The sequence below is a fragment of the Typopeltis vanoorti genome, chromosome 14, assembly GCF_054136105.1.
Source record: "Typopeltis vanoorti isolate ZY-2024b chromosome 14, IOZ_Tvanoo_1.0, whole genome shotgun sequence".
NCBI lineage: Eukaryota > Metazoa > Arthropoda > Arachnida > Uropygi > Thelyphonidae > Typopeltis > Typopeltis vanoorti.
The window spans coordinates 123,704,443-123,718,139 of NC_143562.1; the positions used below are offsets into that span (position 1 = coordinate 123,704,443).

General features: G+C 36.7%; 1 protein-coding gene across 1 annotated transcript in view; it reads left to right on the forward strand.

Moving 5' to 3' along the window:
- Window positions 1–13,697, forward strand: part of LOC150099879 (uncharacterized) — a 434,429-nt gene that overhangs the window by 141,776 nt on the left and 278,956 nt on the right. Inside the window, exon 8 of the mRNA XM_090403509.1 lies at window positions 13,383–13,414. Within this exon, the coding sequence (XP_090259635.1) occupies window positions 13,383–13,414 (32 nt within the window). The remainder of the gene's footprint in view (window positions 1–13,382; window positions 13,415–13,697) is intronic.

Here is a 13,697-nt window from a genome sequence, read left to right on the forward strand (position 1 = left end):
TATGTATTTAATACTTTCCATGAATTGCTTTTATCCTTCCAATCCAGCAACTGATACAGTGAAACTGAAACTAAGTATTTTCGTCAGTTGTTCATAATTTTCTACTGTGTTGTTCAGCACGTAACCATTTCTGAATGAAATATAGTGAAATAAGTATATTTATTCCATCCTCACAGTAGGATCATGATCACTTTCACTAACTTCAGGTAGAACAGTCATGTCTTTATCTGAAACCTCTTCTGACACTATAATCAGGTTTGAAACTCTCTCTCCTGGACCTATGTCACATTTTGATTGAGAAAGTTTTCATGCAGTAATAACTTAATAAATTTGAAATCTTTCTTTATGACATTTCATCACTACCCAATGAATGTTCAGATGATTTGATTCTTTCATGATAATTACTCAATTCTCCGTAGTTCAGTCTGTATAGACAAAGCCCTTTGGTTGGAAAGACCTGGGTTTGATTCCCGTCCACGATGTGAGGAACCTTTATATGGTCTCTTTCGACTAAAAAGAGTTAGCTGGTCCGATATGGAGGTAGAGGGTTTTTCACTTGTAAGCTCTGGTTTATCGTCCACCAGAACATGCAAACTGGCCCAGTGAACACATGGATTTACATGCATTAATATTTATGACAATATGTGGAAGAGATAGGTTCCTCACCACATGTCGTAACACCTGTAGTTAACTATGAGTCAAATCATCGTAGTCAACCTCCTAGATAGGAGATGACACTTGAATGGGGATAATTACTCATTCGAAATCAGGCTAATTTGGTAAGGCATTTCATCTTTACCTGTAATTGATCCACTAAGCCTGTAACAAACTACAGAAGTGAGTGAAGCTATCTATTGTGAGATGGATTCTAATGAGATCAAATACATGATGGTTGTTACAGCAACAGATAACTTCAAACTAACTTTCCCATGAATCATTGTTACTAGCAGTGCATTTATGGTGTTTTTACTTTGACTGGATTCAATTCGCGTCCTTGATCATTAGCTGCACAACTCTTTCTCTCCTCTGCTATTCGTTCTTTCTAAAGTTACTGTACTCTTCATACTCAACTCCAGTTAGTATATCTGCTTCTGAAAGCTAGGCCTAACTACTTACCTACCTACCTCTGACTTCAGGCAACAATGGATTCATCAAGTCAGAAAACTCAACCCCTTTATTCCTAATACTCCTGGCATTTGTGTATTGATATAAGTTGCCTTTAGTCTTCTTTGTATATTCAACTCTATATCTTGCTTTAGTTGTACAACTTACATATTTTTATTTGCATCTAATACTTCACTTATGCAGATATCCTTGCATAATTATTATTGTTATCTGAGCCCTCCAGGAAGTCAAAGACTCATCAAGGGAGGCTATAAACATCCAAACCAACTGTCATATCTTCTCTTAAATGCATTCACACTATTTGTACTCACTGCCCCAAAGGCAAACTATTCCACTCAGTCACTGCTCTGGGAAAGAAAAATCTAGCTCTTATCTCTTGCTTGGCTGAGAACAAACTTTACTTCCATGGATGCTCCTGTGCTCTTTCCCTTACCTTCCATATAATGAAAATTTCATTGGACTATATTCCTATAACATCCATTCAAAAGTTTATATAGCTCTATCATATCACCCCTCTTTTTCATGTTAACCAGAGTCTGTTCAGTCCTCATAATCTAAATTTCATAATCCAGATATAATCTTAGTAACTCTTCTTTGCACCCTTTCTACTGCTTCTTTATCCCCTTTGAACCCAGGAGACCAAATCTGCACTTAATAATCCAGCTGTGGTCATATCAAGGCCTTATAAAGAGGCAAAATGATTTCCTTATCCTTACATGTCAAGGTTTGCTACAATATTATCCTCTGAGCTGTGTTCGAAACTTTTGCTATGAAATTGAACTTCAGTTTCATATCCACCATACCCCAAGATCCATGGCCTCATCAGTTTCTTGAAATCAATGCTGCATGGTTTCTAATCAGGAATTATCCGGCAGAGGCAATGATCAAGTGTATTCCAAAGGTCAGGAGATTAAATAAGGTCGGTGTATAATGGATGACTGAAGAGGTGAAGTGCAATCTAGAAGAAAAAGGCATTGTGTGAGGTGGCACAAAATAAGTGGAGATAATCAGTTACATGAGGAGTACAAAGAGCAAGCAAGGAAGGTGACTCATTTAGCAAGGAGGATATAGCAGAGGTGTTAAATGAGCAGTTCATTAAAGTATTCCATCTTTGTGATAGTAACATAATGCAGAACTTAAAAGTAGTGGGAATGGGGGGAGGTTGAGGAACCACTGATGGTGAGTGAGCAGGAGGTATATGAGGAATTGAGTAAACTTGATGTGAACAAGGCAATGGGATTTGATGGTAGATCACTGCATGTCTTGAGGGAATGTTCTAGGGAAGGGGTCACCAAACTTCTTTGACCGTCGACCCCTTCAAGAATTTCTTGACTTTTTATCGACTTCCTCTATTTTACTATTGCGTAATTATAATAGGACAAGCAAAAAAGACGCTTATGTGAGTTTTGTTTATTTTATAGTTACAGTGTTTATTGTATGTATAACATAGTATATATTATTATATTGGCTTAACGTCAAAGGGATACGTTTTTGTTTTTGACGTCCTTCTTAACATTACATATTTGATAGGAGGGATAAATAATATATAAAATATAAAATTTAATTTAGATAACAAAATAACAATAATACAATCTTCCTTACATATATGAAAATAAGACTTTTATTACAATTTACTAACGTTGTCAACATGAAGGGTGTGCTTCTTTGCCGGGCGGGAACCACGGACATTCGTTTATTGGTAAATACATTATTTTGGCCTACTTGATTGGCTTCCGTAACTATTTTCATGACCTTATCTTACAGGTCCTATTCATGTCACTGTTCCCACGATTCACTCTTAATTGCGTTGTCATTCAGGATGGAGGTAATCCAAGTTAACCAAATTAAATATTACCCGTAGATTGATGTCTTATATTTTTCTATCGACCCCTGAGCCCTAATTGACCCCTAACAATGCTAGGGGTCGATTAGGGCTCAGGGGACCACTTTGGTGACCACTGTTCTAGGGAGTTAACTTCAACATACATTTTTAACATGAGTTAGATTAGGTGTTGGAGAAGCTGGTGAAGACAAGGATTCAGCACTGGGTGGACAGCAGTAGAATACTCTTTAATGGGCAGCTTGGGTTTGCTAAAGGAAGATCGGGTTTTAGCAGTCTGCTTACTTATTATAACACGGTGATGTATACAGTGGATAAGGGGGAGGCATATGCAGTAGTATATTTAAATTTTGCAAAGGCGTTCGATACTTTGCCACATGACAAACTAGTAGTTAAATTGTAACAGGTGGGGTTGGATACTAGAGTAATTGAATACTAGATGGGGGAGTGATATCCCAGAAGAGGAAAGCCACTAGTAGCATGCCCCAGGGATATATTTTTGGGCCATTGTTGTTTATTTTGTATGCAAATGACATTGGAAATGGCTTAAATGGTAATGTACAGTTGTTTGCAGATGATGCACAGTGGGAGGAGTTATGAGAAATAGAGTAGATGTTATTTTGCAAGAGGATCTAAATAAATTCTCTGAATGGGCGAGTGTGTGTGTGTGTGGGGATGTCAGTTTAATGTTACAAAGTATAAGGTTTTAAAATTTTGGAAGCAAAGATGGGATGCCAAGTATAGGATTGTGGGACTATTTTAGAGGAAGTGGAGAAGATGAAGGTGTTGGGGTGAATAGGGACTTGAAATTTCATTGACATTTTGCTGAAATTGTGGGGGATGACACAGTGGATTATGGGAATGATGCGAACAACACATACATGTAGAAGTAAGGATGTTTTGATTTCATTGCACAAGACTGATCAGGCTGTATATGGATTACTGTGCATGGATTTTGTCATCAGGTTTTCAAAAGGGTGATGAGATGTTGGAGGGGGTCCAGAGATGATTGACTAAGTTGGATTCTGGAATATGAAATAAGAAGACAGATTGAGAGAATGCAAATAGAAGGAAGAGGGGAGACATGATATTGAGATGTATAAGTTGGTAAGGGGTAATTATCAGATTAGCATGGATGAGATTTTTCATAGAATATCTGGAGACAGGTGGAGAATGAGAGGCCATCTCTGGAAGCTGTATAAGGTGGGGGTGAGGAGTAGATTTTTTGCATGGTGAGTGGTGGTTGGAATGAGTTTCCCGAGAGTGTTGTTGTAAGTGCAGGAACAGTGAATGCATTTAAGTTGAGGTATGATGAGCTGTGCATGTGAGAGTGACACCTTCCACCACGACGAGTCTCTTAACTACATTAAGTCTGTTGATGGTGATAATAATGATAATTACGCACATTGTGTCTTTATTGCAGTTACCTACCTAGTTGCTCTTATGTATAGATACTGACCATTCCTTCCAATATTATCTGGTTTCCCAATAACTAACTTCTACCAGTCTGGAATTTGCAGGCCATCTCTCTCTTATATAAATTCATTTTTCACACACACACACACACACACACACACACACACACACACACACACACACACACACACACACACACACACATACATACACACACACACACACACATATATATATATATATATATATAAAACTCGCACCAATTCTTCTACAGAGCTGTTGAATATTTTGATTTCTACCTTTCACTTAACAGAGTTCACATTCAAATTAAAAAAACAACAACAACAACTAATCTTCTTTCACAGGCTTGTGTGTCCTATTTGTACCTTGTGCCATATACCAAAGGTTGAGGAAGTGACTAGATATTGATGTCACATGAAATGTTCTTAAATGCTGTTTTTTATGGAACTGAGTAATATGACTAAGAGCACAGCTTGTTCAGGTATTTCATAACTTGTCTGGTATTGTGCTCAACACTCTTGTGACAATTGTAAACTGTGTCCTGTAGATCTCAGTACTTTGTTAGCTTTTCGTATCTTTTTCTTCTGCTATACTGCTTCCTTTTGTTGCCATGCCAATAAACCTGCATGTTATTATTCTAGTATGGTGATGCTTGGCATATTGTGTTCCAGATGTCTGTATGAATTTTGAAGTCCCATAAAGCTGGTATGGTAGGAAGTGAACTGAATAAATTTATATGGAATAAGAGACAACTTATTCAAGACACCAAACTGGCAGCTGTATATAAGACATTGTTCAAAGCAATAATAACTTATTGATCTTACAGACTTATGGAGCTGGATTAGAAGTTATTATTATTAACACCACATCTCCATGGAGTCAAAAGACTCATTGCAGGAGGCAAAGACTGTTACACAAAAAGCATATCAAACATGCATTAAACTCATTCAGTGTATTTACATTCACTACAGTGTCAGGCATGTATTCCACTGACCAAACACTCTCCATGCAAAGAACTTACTCCTCAAGCCAACTTAAATGTCTCAATCGCATACCTTCTCTTCTTCTTATTCACAAGGCTTTGTAAACTGCATTCCCTCACTCTGTTCTCATCCCAAAACCAGTTACAACCTTAGTAAGTCTTTGGATCCTTTCAACATATCCTTGTCACCGTGAAAACCAGGGGGACCAAATTTGTGCACAGCAATCCATACAAGGCCTTAAATACAGTGGAATGAGAACCTCTTTATTTCTACATGTTAAGATTCTTCATCATTGCCATAATCTGTTGCGATGTCTTCACAACTTGTGTAATGTAATCTCTGAATTTCAGATCCTTGTCAACCACCACTCCAAAGTCTCTTATCTCCTCAACTTCCTCCAAACTTTCCTTGCCAAGTGGTTAGTTTGCATCCCATTGTTGCCTACCAAATTTCAGAACCTTATGCTTTGGCAACATTGAATTGACAGTGTGGTTGTCTGCAAGAATAGAAAAATCAGAACTCCATGGTGAACACAGGAAGTTAAAGAGGCAGTGAAGGAAAAGAAGAAAGCATATCAAAAGTTCCTACAAATAAGTCAGCTCTTGCTCTTAGAGAATACAGAGACAAATGTAAGAAAGCGAAACACTGTGTAAAACTAGCTAAACAAAAGTCACGGGAGGACTTTGGTAAGAACATAGAAAATAAATATCAAGTAGGTGGCAAAATATTCTGGAGGTTGTTGAAGAAGCTTAGAAATGGAGGAAAGAGTGCTGTAAAAGGTCTTAGAGATGATAAAAGTGACATGAAAATGGGAGAAAAAGATATCTTTGAAGTATGGAATAATTACTTTGAAAAATTGCTAAATGAAACAAGCAGTGATAGCACAGTGGTAAAAAAACACTCAACAGGCAAACAGTCAGGAATACATATCCATACTTGAAGTAGAAAAATCTATCAAAGGCTTGAAATGTCGAAAGGCAGCTGGAGTAGATGATATTCAACCAAAAATGCTGAAGTATGACAGTATAAGGGTCTTACAGTGGCTGCACTGCATAGTTCAGGGGACCTGGACAGAGGGACAAATTCCCGATGATTGGAGTAGAGCTCTCATAGTACCCATATATGAGAGCTCTACTCCAATCATCGGGAATAGAGTAGAGCTCTCATATATGGGTACTATGAGAGCTCTACTCCAATCATCGGAGTAGAGCTCTCATAGTACCCATATATAAAAAGGGAAATAAAACTGAATGTGAGAATTACAGAGGTATTTCCCTACTGAGTAGAGAAATACCTCTGTAATTCCTGGTAGATTTATGCAAGTATACTTGAAATGGTTGAGAAGGATTGTGGAAGAAAGCTTGGTGAAGAACAAGCTGGATTCAGGCCAAATAGAGGCTGTCAGGATCAGATCTTCACTTTACGACAAATAGTTGAGAAATCAGGGGAACATAACAAAGATCTGTGTTTAAGTTTTGTAGATCTGGTAAAGGCACATGAGAAGATGCCAAGAGAGCAGCTATTCAATACGCTACAGTTATATGGTGTCAATGGGGCGTTATATGAAGCAATACTTAGTCTTTATTTGAATTGTAAGTCAACAGTTAGAATTGAAGGATGTACAGGAAGATGGTTTAATGTTAAATCTGGTGTCAGATAAGGATGTACATTATTCTCTCTGTTATTCATTATATATATGGATCACATTATGAAGGAAAGTGGTATTAAACATGATATCAAAATTGGATATGTTAATATCAGCTCTTTGCTTTATGTGGATGATGTTATACTTCTAAATACATCCGCTACAAGTCTGCAAGATTCCCTGACTAAATTGAGAAACTGTTGTAATAGATATGGTATGAAGGTCAGCAATAAAAAGACAAAGACAATGAAAATAGGCAGAATCGTTGAAAATGTCAACTGTGTTGTCAATGGAGAACCTGTGGAACAAGTAAGACATTTCAACTACTTAGGCACGATTTTTAGTGAAGATGGTAAATTAAATAGGGAAATAGACAACAGAATCAACAAAGCTGGTATGGTAGGAAGTCAATTGAATAAATTCATATGGAATAAGAGAGAAATTAGTTGGAACACTAAATTAGCTCTATACAAGACAGTGTTCAAACCAGTTTTAACTTACGGATCTGAGAGCTGGGTTAGAAGTAAAACACTTGACCCAAGACTAGAGACTGCAGATATGAGAGTCCTGCAAAGATTATAGCCGTGAACAGATGGCATCAATGGCAATATCATATTAAAAACGAGGATATTAGGAAAGAATTTGACATTGTCAGCATCCAGGAATGCATTACCATGGCCAACCTCAGGTGGTATGTTCACTTAAACAGAATTGGCGAGGAAAGATTAGCCAAACATGTTCTCTGCCAGGTTGGCAGGAAACGACCCAGAGGAAGACCAAGATATAGGTGGAGATACAGTACAAAGTGCCTTAGACGATAGAAATATAAATATCTGATAATATTGGAGTTTTGACAAGTAACAGACTGATTTGGAGGAAAATTGTAGATAGGAAGTTAGTAATGATGTAAATTTTTCATGTAGTACTATCATATTCTGTACACCCCCCCCTTGAGGGTACATGACAGGAATTTGATGATGATAAATTGATAGTTCCACACTGTTGTCTGCTCATGCAATCTATTCAAGTCCTGTAAGGCAAGCACAAAATCAGCTTGATTCCTCATTATTCTCCCCAGTTTAACCTATTAAACCTATCCTAATATCATTAATATACAAATTAAATAACTACGGTATCAAAACCCCCACCTGCACTACACACTGGTGACTTTCTTCTTTCTAGGTAGTGCTCTCCCCACAACTTGCTAATACCTATCCAAGATGCTAGTCTATCATTCAATCTCATCTGCTTCGGTTTAGTGACCAACTTGTGATGTGGGAATCTTATCAGAAGCTTTTTTGAAATCTAAGTATACCACTTTAACATTCCAGTAACATTTTGTCCAGTAACATTCGTCACCTTTTATAAAGTTTTTATCTTGGGTATAATATATGTTAAAGATACCAAGTTATTTTAAATATAAGCCTGTTTTTTTTTTTTTTTTACTCCATTTCCCAAGTAAGCAAACAGACAAGTCAGTCAAGTTTGCACCTTCAAGTGTTGCAAGTCTAGCTGACCCTGCACATAGTGCAAGTCCAAGGCAACTCATGGTAAAGGTAGAATAAGCTCTGATCACTATTCTTGATATTTACCCTTAATGCAAAGCACATCTCCTAGGGTCAGCTGGACTTGCAGGCTCAAACTTGACTGACCTGTATGTTTGCTTATTTGGGAAATGGAGTAAAAAAAAAACAGGTTTATATTTAAAATAACTTGGTATCTTTAACATATATTTTACCCAAGGTAAAGGACTTTCTGCATCTATCTCTCATCCTAAGATTTTTATTTAATAAGGTCAAAGCACCTTATGGTAACTTGTGTTGGTAAAATATTTATAAACTCTGTATTGCATAAAACTTAGTATTTCTTAGCCTGGCTCCCACTGATGAGACCTCATTAAAGGTTGAAACCGGTCTACATAGCATCATACATCTCCTCTAGGAGATGTGCTTTGCATTAAGGGTAAATATTAAGAATAGTGATCAGAGCTTATTCTACCTTTACCACGAGTTGCCTTGGACTTGCACTATGTGCAGGATCAGCTAGACTCGCAACACTTGCAGGTGCAAACTTGACTGACTTGTCTGTTTGCTTACTTGGGAAATGGAGTAAAAAAAAAAAAAAAAAGTTTATATTTAAAATAACTTGGTATCGTTAACATTCATCACCTTTGTAAAGCACAACCTCTATAACAAACTGATGCTGACAACACAAAAAATATCACTACCATCAACCAATGTTTGTATTGTGTAAGTCATCAGCCTCTCCAATACTTTAACTACAACTCCAGATATATTGATCGGCCTATAATTTGTTGTCTTATTGCCATCACCTTTGTGAAGTGGAACAATTTTGCCTTCCTTTCACTCCTTTGGGACTTGTACCATTGCAAGACTTGTTGAGCAGGTAGGCTGATGCTAATTCTTTGCAATGTTCCCATAAGATATGTCATTATATGTCATTATATGAGCTTCTGATTTCACTCTGTGGATGAAACACCCTGATGAATTGCTCACTGAACACCTTGAGCATATTCTCTGCAGCAGTCACTAATCTCCCTCTTTCATCCATTAATAGCATCTTAATATAGTCATTCTTCCTTCTACTTGCAACATATAAAAAAAACTTGCAAGGATGTTTCTTGGCATGACTTGCTAATTTCTACTCATACTGCACCTTTGTTGTCCTTACCAAATGAGTCTTTCTTCTGGCCTACTCTTTATATACTTCATGCAACTAATTATTACCATTATTCATCTAGTCCTCCAAAGTGCCTTTTTTCAAATTTCTTGTTAATCCCTTCATTCAACAATTTTACACGTACCTTATTCAGCCTTTTGACCTTTGGAATGCATTCACATATTGATGCTGTTATATATTTCTTTGTCAGTTCCCAAGCAGCATTTATTTCTTTGCTGCTAAACCCATCATTCCATGCTGTACTTCCAAGCTGTCTCCTAAGCATGTCACAATCACCAGCCTTATATTTCCTGATATATCGTTTCCTCATAGAAGTCTTCCACAACCGATGTGATCACTTCATGATCACTTTCACCAACTGGAGGAAAGTGTGAAACCCCACTCACAATTACATCCTCGATGAAATGATCAGATCTAAAACTCTCGATCCTCGTATGCCCTTTTTTACATACTGCTTGAGACAGTTTTTTTCTGAAAAACCTTTCCTTATTCCCAAATGGTGTCTCTTTATTCCATTCTATACCACCATAATTAAATCACCCATAATAATCACTTTTCCCCTTGTTCACTAACCGAAGTTGCTTATACATTTCTTCATCACTCTGCTTCACATTTCTGACCTCTAGCAACATCTAACTAAATATCTCTTCATGTCAACCTCTCCCTCACACCACATGCCTCAAAACCATTGCCACTGTTTCTATCTTTCATATCTATCTCATGTGGACATAATTTTCCTGCTATTATTATCCCCCCCCCCTTCTTATCCTTGCTATCTTTGTGAAAAATACTATCCTTTCATTTCTATTCCTGCTAGGATATCATCTTCATTCAATCATGCTTCACTTATTCCAACGATTTTGGGGCAAATAAACTCATTCAGTGAAACAATTTCATCTCTCTTATTTCTGATACTCCTGACATTTGTACATTACCACAGCAGTTCACTTTTTAGGTCTATAACCAATCCTACGCAAGCAACTTTTTGATTGTGATTTTCCCACCACAACTGTCCTTGCCGAGTCACATTTTTTATCACTTACCACATATATCTACTCAGTCTCAACTATTCCACTTGCATTCCAATCTGTTTCATTTCTACGTTAATCATCCCTGTATAGAAATCACTTGATAAGACTGCAGATGTGAAAGTTCTGAGAAAGATTAGGGAAGTGAACAGACTCAATGATAGTTTTATTTAAAATAAGGATAGTTTTATTTAAAATGCAAATAGCTTGACATTCTTAGCATTTGGGAATGTGGTAGCATAGCTAATCTCAGGTTTTATGGTCACTTAAACAGAATGGGAGAAGAATTTTTTTTATTTTTATTTTTATAGGATGGAAGGCAAAAAAACCCTCAGAAGAACTAAAATCTGGGTGGATTGATACTGTAAGATGGCTGTCCAAAGCACAGGCCGCATGTGGCTTGCGGTGCAATTTTTTGCAGCCCGCCTATGGGTTTTGATTTTCATGAGCAAAAAAAAAGAAAATAACAATTTAAATCGAATGCGTATTAGAATATTTTAATTCTATCACTAATCGATAATCTTGATGTTGATAATTTTATTCAGTGTTTTTACATCACTATATACCCACGTATTTTTCAAATATTAGATGTGTCGAAGAATTTTTACACTTTTGTTCCAACGCACATGCTCCGGGCATTTGATTAGCACGCAATTAGTGTTGTTCATTTGTTCAGCTTTCGAGGTTGTGTCGCTGCTGCTCACTAAATTACTAAATACGTATTGTGATGCGGCCTTCGGATAAATTTTTTTTTTTAATGTGGCCCTCGGATTACCTAAGGTTGGATAGCCTTGCATTAAGATGTGCATTAGAAGTCTGAAACATAGATATGATAATATTTCAGTCCTGATAGATAAGATATTAATATGTAGAAAACTTGTCAATAGGAAGTTAGCAACGATCAATAGGAAGTTAGTAATCTTTTCATGTAGTACTATCATAAACCTCCCACCCCTTTCAAGATACATATGAGGAATTGATGATGATAATAATAGGGGGGAGGGGGAAACCCACACAAATAAAATAAAAGTACTTGCTTCAAAATTGCTAAACCAGAATATTGGCATTTGCTGCCATTATTGAGCTCTTTAATCTTTATTGCATTCCCTTGTAATGTTTTTTCTCCAGCTACAATTATCACACCTTTAATCTCTTTCTTTATGGTGCACTACTCAATCCATTGCCAAGTGACTCAGATTTTCAACTGAGTGCTTTATTTTTCATTCCCTGATCTTTTTGACACAACTTTCTTGTTCTTGTAATTGCCACTTTTTTCTTTGTGAGCTTCATTTAGCAGCTTTGTTCCAGCTATTGAATGTAAATGGTATGAGGGCGGAAGATGCAGAAGAGGTTGTTCAACCAAGGAGTGCCCATTTTGCTAAAAGCTATCAACCTGGTGTATGCAACATTCAGCTCACTGCTACCTTTTCATTGGATGAAGAAACTCAGGTGTATGAGGATGAGATATTAGAGCTGTTGCACAAACTGCATAAGAATTTAACAACAGAGACTAAAATTCTTTAACATTGTACCATTGAGCTAAATAAGGCAATGGATACACCTTAAATTTTTTTATTTTGCTAAGACAGAATATAGCATGGAAAACTTGCATAAATTGGAGAATATGGGATTTGAATAAAAAATTAGTGTTGATAAAAGAATGGTTTGCTGACAGATATCAAGAAGTCATATACGGGGAATGTGAATCTGCAAGATTTCAGGTAACTAGTGTTGTGCCACGAGGATCAGTAGTTGGTCCACTGTTATTCAGTGTGTGTGTCAGTAATATTGGGAAGGATTTAACAGGCAACATTCAGCTATTTGCTGATGATGCAGGGTAATCAGTAATGCAGCTGATATGCAGTACTTGTAGAATGATTTGAATAGGCTGGAATTGTTGGCATGGGAAGATGGATGTCAGTAAACGTAAAATCATTCACTGGCGTGATTGGATATTCATTGTCATATTATACTGGTGGGATTATGCTAGAAGAAACTAATGAGGCCAGGGATTTTGGGGTGTCATGAATTAGGAAGTTGAAGTTCAGGGACTGTGTAGCAAAGATTGCAAACAACTCAAAAAGATAATTGCAATGCTTAAATGTACTTTAGCTCAGTCAGTATAGACGAAGTCCTTTGGTCAGAAAGACCTGGGTTCGATTCCCGTCCATGATGTTCCAAGCAGCATGAATGAATTCAAGAACAAGTATGATAGCTGGTGTGTGTAGTATGTGGTCTCCCTTGATGAGTCCCTGATTCCTTAATAAAATCAGAAATGCCTTTCTGGTTGTCATAGACTTAGTTGAACGAGTTGAACACAAGTGCTGGTGAAGCTGTACATCTGTTCCAACCTGGCACATTTCACTTCTTCACTTTCTCTGCTTACATTTGAACCATTTCTATCGATTGTTAATAGGTCTTTCACATGTACCTTGTTCAATTTGTTTTTCAGTGTCTTTTGTTCCATTTGGCATTTTTATTGTGTTCTTTTGGATTATCTCATAGCTGTAGCTGTTTCCAGAACTTGATAATTATTTTAATTTGACAAAACTCATTATATAAGATTATTTTGCTATCCTTTGTTATTCACAAGAATTTCAGCCAAAACTATGTTTTGTTTTCAGGTAAACATTGTGAAAAATGGAATGGGCATGAGGTATGTAATTTTGTTATGTGTTTTTAAAAATTTTTAGTTCTTAAATTGAATTATTTCTAATGGCTGGTAATATTGTCTGCCTTTATAGAAAACAACCAAATTCCTATTAAAGAATACAGAATTGGGCTTCACTGAATGCTACAAATCCCTAGTAATACAGTTAGCCATGAACAACACAGTAACTTACATGTAATGGCTTAAAACAATAGATGGTTATTATCTTTTGAGAGGATAATAACCATAATTTGATTGGTGAATTCAGACAGCAGCAACTCATTATTGT